This window comes from Ischnura elegans, chromosome 3 (genome assembly GCF_921293095.1).
Source record: "Ischnura elegans chromosome 3, ioIscEleg1.1, whole genome shotgun sequence".
In the NCBI taxonomy this organism is placed as follows: domain Eukaryota; kingdom Metazoa; phylum Arthropoda; class Insecta; order Odonata; family Coenagrionidae; genus Ischnura; species Ischnura elegans.
The window spans coordinates 13,012,324-13,032,391 of record NC_060248.1 but is presented as its reverse complement, the minus strand read 5'-3'; the positions used below and the strand labels follow the sequence as shown (position 1 = coordinate 13,032,391).

At 37.6% G+C, this 20,068-nt stretch overlaps 1 protein-coding gene and 1 long non-coding RNA gene across 2 annotated transcripts; both read right to left on the bottom strand.

Annotated features, from left to right (window-relative positions):
* Positions 1 to 1,129: 1,129 nt before the first annotated feature.
* LOC124154961 lies at positions 1,130 to 5,999 on the bottom strand. Its single transcript, XM_046528717.1, has 3 exons — positions 5,891 to 5,999; positions 2,324 to 2,494; positions 1,130 to 1,305 (listed from the first exon to the last, which is right to left on the bottom strand). The coding sequence occupies exons 1-3, from the start codon at positions 5,931 to 5,933 to the stop codon at positions 1,247 to 1,249; spliced, it is 273 nt and encodes a 90-aa protein (XP_046384673.1). The 5' UTR covers positions 5,934 to 5,999; the 3' UTR covers positions 1,130 to 1,246.
* Positions 6,000 to 14,371: 8,372 nt separating this feature from the next.
* On the bottom strand, positions 14,372 to 19,815 carry LOC124154960. Its single transcript, XR_006864062.1, has 3 exons — positions 19,544 to 19,815; positions 19,302 to 19,449; positions 14,372 to 14,571 (listed from the first exon to the last, which is right to left on the bottom strand). It is a non-coding gene; the product is annotated as an uncharacterized LOC124154960 (long non-coding RNA).
* Between the last annotated feature and the right edge of the window lie 253 nt (positions 19,816 to 20,068).

Genomic DNA, 20,068 nt, shown 5'->3' with positions numbered 1-20,068 from the left:
GCCCCCAACCCTTCGGAATTAAAAGCTGAGCAAGGGTCCTAATATTGAGCTCATTTTCATTGCTCAAGTCGAAGGAAAACTTCACCGTCAGCATGTCGGGTTGCATGCCCGTGACTCACGGGTGGCTATTCGTTCGTTGGAGTGTCTGGAGAACTTTTCGGTTGAGATTTGTTTTTGGAATAATTTTCCAGAAAATTCCCGCGAGTCAGCAGTGGTAAAAAGTATACCAATAAAGCGCTTGTGTTTCCATCCCATAAAGAATTAAGCAAACATCCCGATTGCGGGTGTGCCTTCGTTCGATACGGGCTATAGATCTGTTATCTGCACGGAAACACCGGTAAAAGCCCATTTTGATTAGGGGAAGCTGGAGGAAATTTAAGTATCCAGTTAACCTTTGTTATAATTTTTTCTATGTTTTAGTTATTTTCCACTGCTTTTAATATTTTTGCAATAATGAATACTTTTCTGTGCATAAACAAGCCTCGATGCTTAGATATTTGTGCTTTTATGTGCTGCCATACGTATCGTATGGTAACTTCACCAAAAGAGTGAAAATATATAATTCTTATTGTAAGCTAGTATTTATGTAAATGAATGATATAAAGTCATATATTTATATATTATTATAATATATGATTCTGGAAAATCTGAATTTTCCGAGAATTAAATCGGCAGTATTTAAGCGAAATCCCTTACGCGCGACGGATTTGATAGTCGTTAGTACAACTGTTTCCATAATTTTAACGCTATGGTAGCATACGCCCCGTTAATTTTTCCGAATTCCAAGGGTTTACGAAAATAAGAAGCACACAAAACGAAACAGAAATCCTTCCACTATCATCGTGTACTCTGGCCTTCGGAATCCGTCGAACGCAGGTGTGAACGGAAAAGCTGGAATACGCGCAATTTTGGATTTTATTCGGCGTAGTAATTATAATATCCATTGCTCCTTAAACATTCTAAAAGTAATATAGATGCGGAACTACATTTGAGCTTTAGGTGACCCCAGAAGCTTTTTACTGTTGTTTATACAATCGCAATACTGTGCATATGATTGATGCACTGGGTGAATGTTGGGATGAATTTATTATGTATTATCTTGTGTTGCTTGTGTAAATGATACATAGTATTTCAGATTAAGGATGTTTGTTTTATTTGATCCAACATACAGCTACTTCATTTTCATGTATTTAGCCACCAACATTATGCACATTTTGATGATCGGTCTTCTTATCCGAGCGCTGCATCAATCCACCCGCATGTTTGGGAAATCAGGACACACATTACTCGTGGTTGCCGTGTACTCTGCCCAAGAGAAAAGAAAAAAAAAATACTGGTCAGCGTTCAGTGTTAAGTTTGGAATCCGATCACAACTTTTATCAATTTATACACAAATTGACCGATAGAAGTTTCGGTCACGAATATTTAAACAGAGGATTCACCAATTGGCATGTACGAGGTTATAACAACAAAAACAACAACAACAACACGTTGTCACCCACTGCGCTTTTAAATCGGCTGACTCAAGTCGCGACTCGCGTCGCTCACTTCAGAGCAATCCGAAATTCGCTGGTGAATAAGCTATAATTAAGACTGGTGACTGAAATTAATATTAATGATTACGAAATCTAACGAATTCATTACTTCTCAGGGCCATTCCTCGTGAATGCCAACAATGTGAATAAATCGAGTCTGCACATAACACAAACTAGAGGCTGCGATCTCATTATTCAAAAATCCCATGCTTAGAAGATTCTCGAGGAAAAACTTCAGTCCCTCTGTCCAATTAACTTCGTGACTCTACTAGATGAGTCATCAAACCTAGTATTTCTTATCGGAGTCACCTTTCTTATCTTTCCTCACCTATTTTATGTTTCCATCAGAAGTCAAAGGACAGAAATGCCTTTCTGTATATCAAGGAAGGATTTCATCGGGGTGGCTGACCCTCTCTTAGCCCACTGAGCGAGCCCTCTCTCCTCCTCTCCAAATGAAAACCCTCGTTCTTTGCTTCGGCACCGTGGCTCAACTATACCCGTGAAAACGCAGAATCGACTATGCATATTTGGCAACGTCGAGTTCGCTCCGTGTCCCCTCCGAGCCCACCGACAGTGTCCGAGTTTGCACGAAGAAAGCTGTCCAACTCGCTTTAGCCCCGCCCTATTTAGCCCCGGCGCATAGGTCCTGTCAGGGCAAATGATTTTCCCTCTGAGTCGAATGTTTGCACTGGTGGGTGACTTGATATGAGGTACCTTAAGATACACGCACCTCTCGGAACACTATCGTGATTATTTCCTGAAAGTATGTAATTGGTGGAAGTACTTACTGTCGTCTGGTGTATTGCAGTTGTATATTTCCACCTCGCAACTGTTCGAGAACACTCTTGTCTTGCCGCAGCTGGAAACGCCGCACACTGGCTTGTAAATTTCCGGGCAGCCATTTCTGCATGGCTTGCTGTACACTGCGGCGCCCGACGCTCCAACGAGCGAGAGGATAACTGAGAAGAAATGACAAACGAATAGGTGGGGTATGCACATCATATATACGCATGATTGCCTCCTTCTGAGTGTGTGGCAGGAGTTTGGAAAATGGAGAGACCCGTATTCTTTCCGATTTTCGATTCGTCGCCGACTTCTCGAGCTAATCGCGGTGGAAAATCAACGGTCTTAAACCTCTTGAAGATAAGTTGATGACGTCAGGAACTCATGCCGAGCGGATTTTCGCTTCTCCGCCACTCCTCGGTCTTGTGCGTGAGCCTTATTCCATTCATTGTTGCTTATATTTTTTGTTTTCTTCCCTTCCCTCATTAAAAATTATCTTCGAACATGTAAATGCACCAAAACTCTAGTGATGTCACCAACTCATGACAAGTGGATTGCAACTTTCGAGTTTTCTTTATATTACTATATCGAGGAAATGGTGGATTGGTGAAGTTTTATTTCGTCGTGATTCCTCATTTATTTCTATATTTCGAGTAGTTATTTTAATGAAATCTATTTAGGGTGTAAGTGAACGACCCCATTTCCCCAGGCCAGGCGCACCAAATGCCTCTTGGTGGACGTTAATGAACTGAAAAAATTTTTGCGGCAAAAGTTATTCCTCCTCGCATTGAGAAATCATTTGTTCTTTCAAAAAAATCTACATGGCAAACATCCCAGAGTCCCAGAACTACTTTTTCACGATTGGTTCAAACTCAATTCCCGATTACTGTATAATGAAAAACCACCTATCTCGCTCTTTAACGCGGGTCTATTTTTTTAGATTTTGAAATTCACGTGCATACTTTCAGACGTTTCCTTCCTTATCCTTTCAATTGTTAACTTCCATTTCCTTTTTGATTCGGCAGTATCATTAGCGGCAGGTTTCAGTGGACCTGAGTGGTTAAAATAACGAAACATATTGATTATCGGTGCCTTTTCAGGTAACTGAATTGTGTCCCTCTGCTAATTCAACTAATGCCATAAATTATGTGTTCACAAAGAAGAATTTATAAAAATACCCCTCGAACTCTTTCACTATTATTGCGTGATGCCTCCCACCTGCCACTTGATATTTTTGCATATGATATGGTGTTCTATTCAGAGAATCTTGAGATGCCCCGGAAAATACTCTCTATAGCCATATGCCGAAGGCGAACTCCCTTGTCAGGAATGTGGACATTTTTGGATTTTATACACTTCAGAGGCTTTATATGTTTTCATCTTCCTCATGAGTCGTATCAGATTGTGTGACATAGGCGTTTATCTGTTGAGTCCTTCATCATGAACAATCCTAAGACTGTTTTGGCGAAGCTCTCCATTCCGCCCTGCTGGCTATACCTTTGTCTTTTCAGAATTACGTTATTTCTTCCACATACAATGATCGCGCCGAAGGCGCGATTTAAAGCTGTACCGGTGAGTCAATAACTCACCCCAACCAGCCGGTCGACAAAGGTAATTTTTAAATGGCGCATGTGTATCGTTGTCAGTATTAAATGGTGTTTATAAGAAATAGGAAACTTAAATCTAATTCTCTTTTACATCCTTTATAACCTGTCCTATGTAAATCATTCGGGGCCGTCCCTTGCCCTTCTTCCCTTCCACCTGTCCTTCTACGATAGTCTTCATCAGGTCGTCGTGCCTCAAACTTTAGCCAACTAAATAGTCCCTTCTTCTGCTTAAGGATTTTATGAGGCTTCTTTTTTCTCGCACTCTTTTTAGCACATCCTCAATAATTACTCGGTAAACCCATCGTACCTTCATCATTCTTCGGTAGCACCACATTTCGAATGTTTCCACTCTCGACTTCTCTGCACTTGTCAAGCTTCGATTTCATGGAGATAAACGCTATATCTGCAGTATATGATGGATTGCTTTTCACTTCTATTATTTTATTATCAGCTGTGAGTAGATTCTTCTTTTTTCAGAAAGCCCTCCATGAATATTCGCTGTTGGATGGTCGTAAGTAAGCACAACACGGAGAATATGTTGGCGTAGTACAATGAAAATAAGATTCTTATCATAGTATCATTGTTCGCAGTTGAATGAGAGCTACGAGACGAGTGATATTTTTGGCCGACGATAGGAAAATAATTGGGAAATAAAATCTGAGAGAGGTGAATGAATCTAGTTATTTCGGAAGTAATATAACCAGCGATGGTTAAAACAAGAAAGAAATTACCAGTCTAACAGGTCAGGTGAAGAGACCATTCCACATAACCAAGTAAAGAAAGTGGTTGTTAATACATCATAATATTCCACATGAAAAAGGATCTACCTATTGCAGTAAATGTAGCATAGAAGTGAACGATTGATTTTGACATCTGGAATACTCATCTTTATGGCAGTGAGGCTTGGACGATGACTGGAGAGGAGAATTAAGAGTGGAATCTACAAAATATGGCGCTACGAATGAATGATGAAAATCAAATAGATTGACCGCGCTGGAAAGGAGAGATTCCTGAGAAAAGTGGAAAGGAAAAATTGCCTTATGGAAGTGTTTTCAGAAAGAGCAGAGGCAACTTAATCGACCATACTTAGAGACACCATGGCATGATGAAGACAGCCGTCGAGAGGCAAATGGAGGGCAAGTGAAAAAAGGAATAGCTCGGATAAAATACTACAAATAGGCAATGAAGAATGTGGAAAAGGAGAAATGGTGGGCTGAGAAATGATTGATCAGGGAGATGAGTTGAGCACAGTGTCAAATAAATCTTAGGATTGTTGACATATGACGACGATTTTCTTCTTTCAGTTATTTTATGTGAGTGGTGAAATAACTCATGTAAAATGTACAAAAAATCTCTTTTATAGCCTACCACTAAAAAAAAGTCGAATTAACAAAGCGAATGTCATAGTACCCGATTCAGAGTGGCAGTTGCGGAGTATGGTCGTGGACGCGTTCCCGAAATCGAAATTCATTCGATTAGGATTCTGCAAATGGGTGGGAAAGATAAGCTAAAATATCCTCAATTCAGCCATTACTTTGCAAGCTTCAAATAAGAAACAGCGAAATTTGCTGACCATTTTTTATGAGTTGATGACGTCATTGGAATACCGGTTAATTTACTCTTTCAGAGATAACATTTCATTATTTGAGGAAGGAATCGTTCAGCCGGCGGCGCAGCAAACTATGCTAGGCCATTGCAAAAGGTCGAGGAGTCGGTAAAATCGGTGACCCTTTCGGCATGACGTTATCAACTAATTTATGAAAGGTTTAATGAGGTCGATATTTCGTCGCAAATATTTCGAGAAGTAAGTGAGCGACGGATCGATTGACGGAAAAAATACGGGTCTATTTATTTTCAAACTATGAAAATTTACAATGGAAATTAATATTGAGCAGGCTCATTTACTAAAAAAAATGCTCCGAGCGGTCGATTGGTTGGCCATTTGTCTTATATGCATGTACTCACGGAGCAGGAGCACGGACGCGGTTGACTTGTTCATCTTGTCCATGCTCTTCAGGCCGATCCTCAAGGCTCTCGTGGTGGTGGCTTTCAGTCGGAATGCCGCTTATATAATCAATGCATTGGATGATTTCGCCGCATTCGTGAGAATTCGTGAGTGCCATATCGTGGTCGTGGCACTCTTTGGTGCGTGACCACACACACGATACGTGAATACTTGCATGGACACATTTTCATATTCCAAATCCAGTTGATATTAAGGCCAAAGATTGGTTGTTATCCCACGATAATATAGATGTTCTTTTTTGATATGCTTGTGAATACATACATATTATTATATATTATTTTATATATTTTATTTTTATATTTTTGTGAAAGGAGAAAAAATAAATGTATTTTGTTCTGTCCATATATTATACTTTGTTCTTGTTTATTATAAGTCATTGTCACATATATGTTTCATAATGATAATGTTTCAAAAAATTATATGTACTTTCTTTTTGTTTTCTGGCCTGCTGTGAATTCAATTTTTAAGATGGCAGCTTCCATGCTGGTTTTTTATTTTAACCATTGAAGCTACCTGAAGCTCCATTAATTTTGTGTTGTTAAAAAAAGTGTACATTCAAGGTTGGAGTAATAAATTCATTCATACATTCATATTTTGCGCCTGTCTACTAGTGCTTTTCCTTCGACATTTAATGACTCGCTACATTTCCCGAAAATCGCTCATTTGGAAAAACAAAGCATGTTCCTCTTTATGTGGGATGTCGAGGCAATGCATGAGTCTCTCGAAAAATGGCGATTGCAACGAAGATACATTTTTTCCACCAGTGTGCCAATCGGGTTGCATGCCTTAAGAGAATAGTGCCACAAGGCCCTTTGAAGTCTCTAGGGAACTTTTCCGTTGAAGATTTTCACATAATTTTTCACTAATTTTCCGCCAGTCAACAGTGATAAAAATGTTTCATTGAGATCGCTCTAGATTCACAGAAGTCGGTTTCCTTTGAAAAAATAATTATCTGGATGAGAGTCGGGCTATCCTGGCCTTGCGAATATTACCACATTATTAACTGCTAATGTTCTACATGGACTTCATCCTGACTTCAACTCCATCCATGCGCGGTGCATATCTACCAGCATTCGATTGCTTCGATTCCAGTGATTTCAACGCAGTATCTCGCTAGCCGAAACGGTAATTTGTCTACGCAAGGAAATAATGCGCCTACAACTTGCAATTTTAATGTAATGCCTATGGGGGAGCAATTGTGGGCAGAATTCAAATGATATTGTCAAAATACTGAAAAGAAGTAAGTATTTCTCTCTCTTACTGAGATAAGTCCCCTTGGAGTGAAGGCATTACCATCCTTTCATTTTTTGTGCTTTGTTTTCAGTTTTTCCCTTCTCCTTGGTCGTTAAATTTAGTTAGAATAATATGGCAGGGTGAAATGAAACACAATTTGTATGCAATATATGTAGTCAATTCATTAATGAACAGTTTAAATTATTGCTCTATTTTTATTTGGTATCGCTTTCGAAGGGCGGGAGAGTGTGGATTTGCATTTCGCATCGTATTTCGAGGTTGAACGCCACCATCTCTAGACTTTGACACTGAATTGTGGATTTTCGTCCGTGTTTTGTTGTGGTTGTGAGTATAATATAATATTATATATACATATTTCAGAATGAATCCCGCGTAGCTGTTTACCGGTGGATGGCAAACCAAAAATTTGGCACAGCATTAACGCGGAACCCTTGTATTCGACCTGAAGTCGCGATCAGCAGTGCTCGTGAAACTGTCGCCAACCGATACACAGCTATTCGGGAGGAAATCCGAAGGATGGAGTCAGCATTCCAGTACTCTGTAATAAGTATTAACTCTCTCATGGAAATGTTGGTGGACCATCTGAAGAAGTCCTCCTGCTGTTCGAATCACACGGCCCGGTGCTAAGCCCTGCGAATGTAGCTAATTTATTTTTTTTGTCACAGCTGAACTTTGGTTTTGGTCATCGTTAATTACAGATCGTAGGTATTTCAAGGTGGGAAGTTCTCTGTATGTTTTTTTTTTACATAAATGGCTGAGTAAACATTTTTAATATCATATTTATGTAGTGGGAGCAGTTCTTTGCATTGTCTATTTTATATTCTTGTTTCAATACGCGCTTGAATACTTGGTCGTGTAATTTTACAAGGCGCGAAATAAGGACATGAGAAAGTTCCGTGAATGGTTAACTAGAAAAATATCACAAGTGGCCACAAATCAGGATTCATTACGAAGACAACTCCTTACATCATTTCTAATAATAACAAACCTTACGCCATTTCAACTGGAAAAAACTTCCAGCTTGCCGAAAAACGTAATGGATCTGTTCTTGAAAATGAAAAACAACTCTTGAGCTCAATGAGTGAAAGAGATAAGGACTCGTCAGATAGTGAATGAAAAAGAGTAACTTTTATACTGCTGAAAGTGCTAATTGCTGTAATTTGGTTGGGAAAAAGTGTAAATTGTGTGGTTTTTGTTTATGCATTGTTTTTTCAGTAAAATATTTCTGATTCACAGCGCTTTTGTGAGAAGCGCAGTTTATTAAGAATAATGACTGTGATATACCTATAAATTTAAAACAAAACTTTAAATTGATCCTAAGGCATAAATTAAAAATTAATTGTATTTCTATGAAAACATGTATTATCCAATGTAGGTACCTAATATGCCTTCCGAAACTTCTGCAGCTAGCATGAGACCATACCAAAAACAAGGTCGAACGGCTCCGCACTTTAATAGTGATATAAAACGACCCTTGTCGGCAGGTCTTAAAATAGGTATGGGAGGCTGGGAAATGGAGGCCATGGATCATGGACGTCTCTTGCCTAGAAAGAGAGTTTGTTTGTTAATATAAGAGTCTGTTTCCCTTCGATAAGCAAACGATGTAAGCATGGGCGTACCCAGAATGAAAACTAGGGGGGGGGGGGGGGGGGGGGTGAGGGCAAAATTAGCTGTGGTCGTTCAAGTTGTAACTGTTTTGCACAGAAAAGGTTAATGAAACCAAAATTTTAAGGAAATTATGACAGCTATTAGTTTTGATACATAATTATTTGCTTGAAATAGTAATGATTTTTATTTTAGTACTTTGTCTTATACTAATATCATTTTCCTTCAAACGGAAAATTTGTTCATAACTTTTTATTTTGAACTAAATTTACTATCGCTTCTAGGGGGGCATTTGCCCCCCGCCACCCCCGATCGGTACGCCCATGGATGTAAGTCCATTCTCCGTAGAAGTATATGGAATGCACTGAAAGAAAGAAGACTTTCAGTGTAACTCTTACAGCGCCCAGCGATTGCAAATTTAATAAAAGGAGAGATAATGTCCCAAGGGAAGTGTGAATTCATTGGAATATATTTTTCGTCCTTAATTTTTTTCTGCACATTAATTTAGATAATTTATTTGACCCTTAAATATTGTCTAAAGTAATTTGACACCAACGTGTCACACATTGTTTTAATTTTACAAAATTGTTTATCAAATAAATCGAAAAGAAAGTGAGGTATCAAATTGCAGAAAATGAAAGTTTTTTTGCCACTGGCTAGGAAAAAATAAAATGTTAATTTATCTCGAAATTTAATTTATTTATGAAATTTACCTCGAAAAATCGTGTGTCGTCAATTTAATTTGTAGCAACCATGTGCATATCATTGAGGAAATTTTCAATCAATTGACGCACTAAAACTTTTTAAAGTGATAATTGTTTAGGTATCACTGGTCAACATAGATTTTGTTCTAAAGACAGTGTTGAGTGTCCTAAACGTGTTTTTCGCGCTGATTCCTAATCTGTGCTTAGATTCTTTCTATCACATCTAGTTTCTTAAGGACTGCTTAATGTGTTTTTGCTTTTACGAAAGTAGTAATTAAATTCATTTATAGACCGTGATAGTATGATCAAGTGAAAATAAAATTTTCCTCCGAAAACATGTTGTCCTACGATGTCATGCCTTCCTATGCAGTCAAAATATGTTTAAAATTGTAATATTTAAAAAAATTGTAATAAGTTTTATTCAAAGCAATGCTGACTAAGCTGCCACTTCACACCAGCATGTGACCAGCTGTCGCGAAATGTTGGTGCGTGAAGACGTTTGTTTTCTCCGAAGATAGTTTGGTAGTTTTGTTGAAATGTTTGTTGGAAATTACAGCTTATTACAATATAATCGCTGAGAAGTGGCTTAGCTTTGATCATGCCTAGATAGTGCGTGAACCATCCTGATGACTTTTGCTATGTATACGGTGAAATTACTTTTAAGGCTCAAAGGCGGAAAATTACTCCCTTTTTCAGACAGTGTTATAAGTTTTATTTTGACTAACTGTAGAGTGGCCAAGATAAAGGAAGGGCTCCCCATGTGTTGTGTGGCACCAGTGTAGGGTATCTTACTGGTTGGACTAAGGGAAAACGTCATAAGGAATTTGCGATTCCCATGATTTGGCAGATCCTTAGAAAAAATTTACTACCAAAAATGTAAATGGAAAATTTGCGGCCACTTAAAAGTAATTGCAATTTTACTAAGCTAACAGTTTGGCTATACGAAATGTTGTTGCTTCATCTGCGAGTGGGATATCAGAGACAGAAAAAATTATTACTTGAATGAAAAATTGTTCGGAACGTAAAGAACTCGTTCCTGGATTCAAAAATGTCCTATGTCAGTCTTTGGCCGATCCAAAAAGTATTCTTTTTCATCCTCTGCATATTAAGTAAGAACTTTTTAAAATTTTGTGAAAGCCATGGACGAAAACTGTGCTGGTTTTACTTAATTGAAAAAAAGTCCTTCAATTAAGTGAGGCAAAGATCAAAGAAGCAATTTATATTGGGCAACAGATTTGGGAAGCGATGAAGGATTCGGAATTTCAACAGCTAGTGAGGTCAACGGAAAAATGCGCCTGGAACGCATTCAGAAATGTATCTGAACATTTTTTAGGAAATAACATGGCTGTAATTATAACGATCTGGTGACTAATATAATTAAATCGTACCAAAAAAAGGGCTGCAATATGAATTTAAAAATTTATTTTCTCGACTCACACCTTGCCTTTTTCAGCCACCAAACCTCAGCGCTGTTAGCGATGAACACAGTGACCGTTTCCACCAAGATATTTTACATTTGGAAAAATAGTACCAAGGAAATTTAGGCAAAATGTTAGCAGATTACTGATGGACATGAATAGGGAGTTACCAGATGCTAAATATACGATAAAATCCTATGAAAGTATCTACTTTTTCACATTTTAATTCACGATTTATTTGCTCCTTGAACCCTTAATTAATTCGGTTGTACTAAAGAAACTAGACGTGATAGAAAACATCTGAGCCCAGATTTGGAATTAGGATGAAAAGCGCTTCTAGGATCACCCAACAACATCACTAGGACAGAAAAAAAGTGTTTTTGTTGACCAGTGTATTTAGAGTAATTCCTGGTGCTCAAAATCGTTCCTCGCCATTGCTTCCTTGCAGACAGATTACGTCTGGCGAATATTTATACCGTGAATTTTCAGAGAGAAGAAAATGAGGAGGTGGAGATGGGCTTAAAGTGAATTTTACTACGAGTGCCAGAGTAGTGCGAAGAACGAAAGGAAAGAAAGGTTAGAGGTAGATAGCGAGTAAAAGGAAGGCACAATTCCTAAGGGTATCGAATGCGCCAAAATTCTAGAGAGGAGTACTAATTACGTTCGAGCCTCGGTGCGAGGCAGGAAAATTCACCGTCACGACCTTGGTGGCTGAAAAAAGACCGTATTTGAATTTCCCCCGTCTCATTCCAAGGATTAGAAAGGGAATCCATTCTCCTGCGAAGCGATGGTGTCGGCACAAACTCAGTTGGGATACTTCTTTCCCCTTCATACCTCACAAGTACCTCATACGAATATCCGAAACCATATAATAAATTAGAATTATTGAGATAAAAAGGTTTAAGTAAGCGGCCAATCATTGCGACTAATGTATTATTCAACTGGTGAAAGTTTCTTTGCGCATGACTGGCGGGTAGAAGGTCAGGGGATATAAACCTCAACACACAAATTTTAGATTATAGAGTTTTTATCAGAATATCGTCAACATTTTCTTCTTCCATTTACATAGCTCACTCTCTCTATCAAATTGAAAGTTAATATGGATATGGAGTGGTAGACCACAGCCTCAGTCACCGACGGATAAATACCGTATATTCAGGGGAAGTTCCTTCCCTTTGACTATTTCTCTCCGTGAGAATTTACATTGTAGTTGCATGGAAGACCGAGCCGAGATTTAACGGGCACCTTGTAGTTATATTCAAACCGTTAAACTCACTGCATTTCTCTCGCCGTGTATCCCATTAAGAGGTCAGTGGAATCTCTTGGGTGTCATTCATGGGTGACAGATTTTAAAAATAAAATAAGTGAGACAAATATTGCAGCAGACAAGAAATTTTGAATGCATGCTAAACTGCATGCTTTCAAAAAGAGATTTATTTCATTTCAAAACCAAACGAAATAATTGAAACATTTAAATTTCAATTTAAACATTTCAAAAGAAGAATGCGAAATTACAGAAACGTTGAAATTAGAATTTTGACAACAAAATTTTCATTCAATCGGAGGAAATATGTTCCCAGCTTTCAGATATCATGAGACCATCATTCATGAAGTGTTGGCTGGATATTGGCACATCATTTTCCAAGACTACATGAAGTTCATCTTGCAATATCACAGGTCGCCCCAAATTCTTCCATCTTTGGATGAGTGCATACAACTCTTCCATCTTGGAAGTCTTCCTTTTCGCTGCCTTTTCGGCTGGTATGACGTTGTACATCGCCTCGTCCAGATTGTATCCTCCCTGCTTCTTAATGGTGAAGTTTTGCACCTTCCCTGCATGCACGCTGCTGTCCCCTCTTCTCCGGTCGCTGATCAACGTCGTCACGGCCATCATGAGGGCACTGGATGCCAATGCCAATGCATTCGAAGGCTGCAACCACTTCATCGCATTCCGAAATCCCATGATGGACTTCCTTGCTTACGCCCTGGATGAAAAGAAAATGGAATAGAACGATAAGCAACCAGTTAAAGCCAATTACGCTCTCAAAATTAAGTATTCTTTAAATTAGCAAGATATAATTTGTTGACAGGGGAAAATTATCCGTCTGAAATCTTCGACGGTCTCAACTTACCTTCCACGTAGGTATTAGAAGAAATGCGTTTGTTGTTGGGAAGAAATGGAATTCTTTCCTCTACAATTGTTCGGTGTAGTACTCCACACACTCACACAATGATGGAAAGTTTCCAACAAGTATTTTGCTAGCACTGAATTACTTTATAATTCGCTTGCAATCGCAATGGACTGTTCTCGTCAATTCGCTTTCAAGTTAATCGAGTGAAGATTCTGAGAATGTATCTTAGTAACGGGCTCGGGTCATTGTTGTGGAATTTGCATGGGCTTCTATCCTAATGGAGCATTATATCTGCGTTGCATTATCCTTTAAGCTTGTCTTTTATCTTGAAATAAATATTTTTTTATAAAATTTTTGATACGTTGCATCGTGTATGCCCCGACCAGGAATAGGATATCACGTTTCATTTGAAATTTCTATTTTGTGAAAAAAATTGGCGTTCAAAGTTTTATATTATAAAGTTAGCTTTTTGAGTTCCAGCGATAGAATATTTAATGAATGTACTTCTTGATCCCCCTCTCTTAGTAAACGAATGTAAAAGTTTTCCTTCGGAGTTGAGAAAACTAATTTGCCTAACATTAAGCACATTTCCGATGAATAAAGATTTACTGATCACGATAAGAACGAAGAGAAATATATTACTCTTTATATCAATTGTGTATCATCATATTCGAAGTGTTGATACAATATTACGGTACTTTGGAATCTCGTTATTTTCCACGGGCAATAGTTCACAGTGTTTTCAATTTACATATCGGTATTTTACCGGTACACATAAACATTGAGTGCCATGATTTCTCTCACATTTCTTTTGGTAAGACATATGTTATAGCATCATATTATTTCGTCAAAAGTACATATATTCTAGCAGGTAATAAAACTTCTTACCGTTCTTTTGACAACATCGTCGTAAGAATAATTAAATTCCAATTTCCAAATTCAATTCCCCCACGGTAGCTCCATGCATGAGACATACTTGGGAGATACTTTGAACAAATTTGCTACCAATACTTTTCTCTAACATATGGAATGTATGGATCGAGGTGTTTCGGGTTCGTATATCAGGTGAATCTTCCGGACAGTCCCAAAAACAAAATCGTCGAAGCGTGAGGTACGTAGGCGAGGTAAAGGAACCAACCCCTACCCTGAATGGGCGTAATTCACACGCCTTTGCCATAGTTCGGGTAAATCACCGTCCTCGCCAATAGAAACCATGCCAAGGGTCAACTCGGTGAGTGGGTGATAATCATACGTGTGGGGTCGTATGAAATGAACCAGATGTGTGAGATCATAAGAAAGGACTGAAATAATTATTATTATGATTCTTTATTCTAATAAAATCGACTTAAAACACAAACGCTGGTACAGAAAAAAAGCACGTGTAAATATGTAGTTTCAAGTTTCTCTGCTATGCTTCGCGTGGTTGTATGTTATCATAGAGTCCTTCAGGTAATGGCAGTTCCCACAGCAGGTGTAGTGATTCCAGATAGGAGTGCCTTGGTTGTACCTGATTGAAATATAGAATTTATAGATTTATGGAAAGTAATAAATTATCAGATAAAATTATAGGAATGGCTATTGCTTAATTTTATATCAAATCCCTATACCGCACAGTGGGCTGAAATCGAAAAAAGCTGGCCAAAAATCATATCTTCCATATTTTTATAATTAGCTCGACGAAATTTTTCCTACTATTCATATTTGGGTTATATAACATGAATATAAAGACTTTTTGCCGAAAAATTGATCCTGGGAAATTTTTTAAACAAATTCACGGAGACGAAAAAAAAAGCAAGAATCGACTATTTGGACGGCCTCAGTTAAGAGGGAACTTTTAATTGAAATTAATAGTTAGGAATAAAAAAGTAAGTAGTTTACCATGAAATTTAATAATTTAAATAACAATGTTCATACAAAATACATAAATTATTTTTTTAAACATTATTAATGATTTAGTCAACTAATTTTGCGTTAACACTTTGAAAGGACACACATAAGAAATCACCTAGCAAAAAATTTATACCATAAACCAAAATTCCACATAAAATTATTTATGAACCATAATATATTAACATAAATATATAAAACATAAGAAAACATTAGGGATAAATTTACCAGCCCACTACCAGTTTTCATCGGATTCCCAGCCGTCACTGTCCTCATCAGAAGTTGGCTCCTCTAATACAAGTAAGTTTCGTATATCGATTGAAACATTTCTTTTAGCATATGTACCTACATACATAACTATTGGATATTAGATAATCCGAAGTAAGGAGGAGCCTTCGGAAAAGATCTCCCATTTCTTCTAAGCGCAAAATTTTTCGTGTGTGGTGCGCTCCGAATCTTTTGATATCTTTGTGGACAGATTCCAAAGCCCTCCTAAGAAAATTGGCCAATTGGAAGCACTGCTACCTTGGCAAGTGATGCTGCATGAAACTGCACTTTGTGCACCGTGGGAGGCATGTAGTATCACGGATACATATCCACAAAAAGGGATGCAGTTTCTGAGCAGTACTCGCTGAAATTGGCGTAATCTATCTCAAGTCCAGATGTCAGAGCTTTTAAAATAAAGGCAAACCTTGAGATGAGTTCCTCGCTAATGCCTATTTAAAAAGGAAAAAAAGTCCTCACCAAATCCTTCTTCCAAAAATTTTTAAATATTCATAACAAATTTTGGAATTAATAAATAAAAATCTATATAATATGATTTTTTGATGGTAAACATACCGGTAATTTCTGATGTTAGCTTAGGTTCAGAAAATACGTCGGGCTGTGTTCCCATCATTAGTCGTGCCTTGACCATGCTTTGACAAGGAGTCTCAAGAAGAGATTCATGCATATCTGTTGGGAGCGGTATATCCTTCTCTAAACAACATCGAAATTTTACTACAAACCTGACACTGGTTCTCTTGCATTCTTTCCATATCTGGATATACCCATTGAAAACGTATTTATCCATGACATTCTTCAACATTTCCTTTGTCTTCTCGTCTTTCCCCAATTTTAACTTATCTGAAAGATATTGAAGGGCAATTCACGTTTTGAAGACAGCGAATTTCCACTTTCATTAACAATAACGTCATGTATTTCTTTGCAGGTTACTTTCATGCGCTCCATTTTCTCTCATCCGAAATATTAACAATCTAAATCACCGCGTAAGGAATGCGAAATTAGAACATATTTCCCTTAACAATACACACGATCACAGAGATATTTTACTTGGAAAACGTACCTTTTTATCGTTCCGAGATATCCTTCACTAGTGGTACTTAGTTCGGCCTCAACGCTGAAATGTCACGATATAGGGAAAAAAATCCTCGCTCTTCGCTTCCATAGCACAGGCACGCACATTCTTTCGCACTCACGAAGACAAAATGACTAATTTTCTCGGTAAAATTGTGGAAGAGAATAGTTTTCAACCAATTGGAGAGAAGCATTTGTGGAAAACCCCGTGCGAAGGGAAGCGATCCAGAACAGTGCAATAACTCTTTCATAGATCGAGGAAATAAAGCAATAAGCGGCATTTCTATAAAGGGACAGTTATGAAACGAGTACAGAACTTCGTTAACGCCAGATAAGAATCATAACACGGTGGTTGGGTTTTCGGGTACAATAGGGATTAACGTGGTCGGCAGGGTAGTGCCCGCCGCCACTGTGCGGGCGGCGCTCCGCCACACGTGTGCCCTTTCCAGTGTCTGAGCTGATGGGAGTTATAAAAGGTCTAGAAGAGTACGGATAGCAGAATATGCAAGTGTGTAGTGTTAAGAACTGGGCTTTCCAAGAATTAATACATAATTCTTTGCAGCCGCCCTCTTCCCGGGACAAGAATCTGACTTGCCGGCGCAATCGTTGAGTCCAAAGACTTATGAAGGAAATCGTAATGTGCCCTTGGAAAAATTGGAACAATAAGACTAATATGGCATGCTAAATGTATACAGAGTATATAAGAGTAGACAACTCTAATTTCGCCTCACTTTTGGCGAATTATCGTCGACTACAGCTAAGGTTAGCATCTAACCACCACGTCGGGCGGTTGGACATTCATGCACGTAACTTGATGGGAGAGGCGGGGTGGCAAATTGGGGCAGGATTTTTCAATTGATAACTAAAGTTGACACTTCATTTTATAACGTGGTGCTAAACACTTCGTGAAGCAAAGTGAAAAACATCAAGTTTTTTTCTACATTATGCTAAGAATACGTGAAAAATATGACATTTTAATTGTTTAAATAAAACTTATAAATATTATCGCTAGAATTAAAACTTTCACTACAATGGATTCTAAAAATGTCAATTTCTATTATGTAATGATTTAAATTTAGGCATTTTTAAACATAACGCAACAGTAGAAAAAAACTTCCGTCAATTTTTTCAAAAAATGGGGAAAAAATTTTGCGATCGTTTTTCATTAAATTGACAGATGTCTCCTGCTTTAAAAAAAATAGTTATAAATAAAATTATTTCAGTAATGTGGTCACTGATCATTCTATAATTTGAAAATATATTATTTTTTTCCAAATGAAAAAGTGAAAAAAATCATTTTTGGCCAGCTTTTTTCGATTTCAGCCCACTGTGTACCGCCAAGTTACAATCGCAAGTCAATGTTGGTAAGTAATCAAGTAAGGGTAATCGGATTACGTGTAACAAATTTTACGAAATGTCATTTTAATTTGCAATTTACTTTTTACTGCGAAAGAGGAATAGTCACCTTCGTTGTAACCGTTACTTGTTCGTAATCGACGATTACTTTACTATTTCATCGGTTCACCTTGGCTTACAGATAACTTCGAATGCCTGAGTAACATAATTTGCCTGTTTAGGTTCAGATACTCTTATAGTATAATACTGAGGGTACAAAATATGACACCCCTTGTGTTGTAATACCAGTTATAATTGTATGTATCGAAAGTGAAAAGGCAATTAGCGATTTCTATAGCTCCATTATTCCAGATTTTACCTCAGCATTCGACATATGCCACGCGGCCTTTAGCGAGGACATATGACGAGAAGTGAATGTGCTAACTGAATGGTATTGTGTTAACTGCAATTTTACTGATTTCCTACTTTTTAAAAATTCGAAATTAGTACTCCTAAGTGATTACTTATAATACGAAGTAACTGAAATTAAGACCAGATACTTGCAACACTGTCACAAGTCAACAAATAAGAATGGCATATGGAAATTGTGCGTTTTCCGTGAATATGAAAATTTCCAACGCCAAGCCTCTCAACAGAAAATATCTTTGATTATTTGTCAAAACTTTTGCTTTCATCCTATTCAAGACATCGTCAAATAGCACGGTCCCTTTCACTAAAAGTATTAGTGAAAATGGTCTGTACTTTAGTAAGTTCTCAGCCGGGGAATTATTTAAAATTCTGTTTTTTTTTCAAATTTAATTTCCACACGGTATCCTCATACATGAGAGATACCAGGGATATATAAATTACCATTAAATCCCAGATATATGGAAAACGCATGAATTCTCAAGAATTAGCATAATCCCATGTATGACCCATATTTGCCGCCTTAGATGGTCCTCGCACGGGACGGTTATACCAATTATTATTATAACGAGGTGATTGTACTACGATCCTTATTTAAATTTTAGTCTGTATATAACCACCTTTTGTTCTTGACCTTTGCTGCTGTTGTATGACTTATTATTTGCCCATTAAGGAGGAGATATGACAGCATGCATGGCCATATAGTTATCAACCGTATTCTCTTTCCTCCATGTTCGCTATTGTCGTGATTATCTCCTGGTATTTGCTTAGGATGCTTTTTCCTCTTTGCCTTTATTTCCGTGTCTGTAAGTTTCGTGGAAGGACAAGAATGAGAATAAAGAGACGATTTGAGTATGAAATTCACGCAAAATTCTGTTACCTCTGTTATTATTTAAATGGTTGATATGGGTGGTGTTTTCGATTCAGCGGACTTAAATTCATGCCACATATCTGTTATTTCCTATAATCGACACTTACGATGAAAGAAAAATTTGCTATGAATATTACTAATGCATCTTGTTATTGCACTGACAACGTAAAGAAGGCATTGAGCCCCTAAAATGGGCCCTCAAATAACAATTTCTATCGACGTTATGTTTTACAAATACAATGGACATTTTAATTCGCCTTATTAAATAGTGATAATGGTAATACGAAGGCCTTTGTATAAGGGTCATTCCATGTTTATAAAAAAAATCTCTTCTTTTCGAATAGTAACACGTTTTTACTCACCAGAAAGGGCTGTCATTGTCTTTTATCGGGTCATGCGGTGGTAGGTTAAATGATCATCAGCCCTTCGGTCTTACATCGCTTTTGTCGTGATGATTATCACCTGGTGTTTGCCGAGCATGATTTTCCCTCTTAAACATCATTTCTCTATCTATAACGTTCGTCGAATGGCAAAAATGAGAACAAAGAGACGTATTGTGTTTGCAATTCACTTATTAAAATTAATAGAGAAACTGGAATCTTACCGCTTTTAAACATTATGCATTCATTGTAGACGTGATAGTGTACTTTGTTAATTTTATTTGATATGCCCTCAAATTTAAGCACAATTCTTCATTATCTTCCTCATTCAGCTCATCAGGATCCAATGAAGGAGTATTTATCACCGCCATTCTCAAATGCACATTTTACCTGACCGAAGAGGTCATATTTTTCAAGTCTCGTGAAAAAAACTTACTATGCACAGCTCCTTCATTTTATTTCTTCAAGAGAATATCATGTGTTGATCATGTGTATAATTCCGTTTCCTCTGTTATTATTTACTTGGTTACCATGGGTGGTGTTTCCGATACAACGTATTTAGCTTCAATTTATTTCATTTCTACACGGCATCTCCGAGTATAGGATATACCAGTGTTATTTAAATTGCCAACACTTCTTTTATGTGTGGAAAATACATTGGAATCTCAAGAATTAGCATAATCCCATCTATGCGCCATGTATGGTGCCTTATATGGTCCATACACGGGACGGTTATACTAATGATTATA

Bases quoted from the DNA above. Each gene is read 5' to 3' on its own strand.
- LOC124154961 (XM_046528717.1), bottom strand. From the start codon at position 5,933: ATGGACAAGATGAACAAGTCAACCGCGTCCGTGCTCCTGCTCC. The intron at 2,495-5,890 runs GTGAGTACATGC...ATTTCTTCTCAG, and splicing joins CGCGTCCGTGCTCCTGCTCC to TTATCCTCTCGCTCGTTGGA. The intron at 1,306-2,323 runs GTAAGTACTTCC...TCTCTTGGGCAG, and splicing joins CTGCAATACACCAGACGACA to AGTACACGGCAACCACGAGT.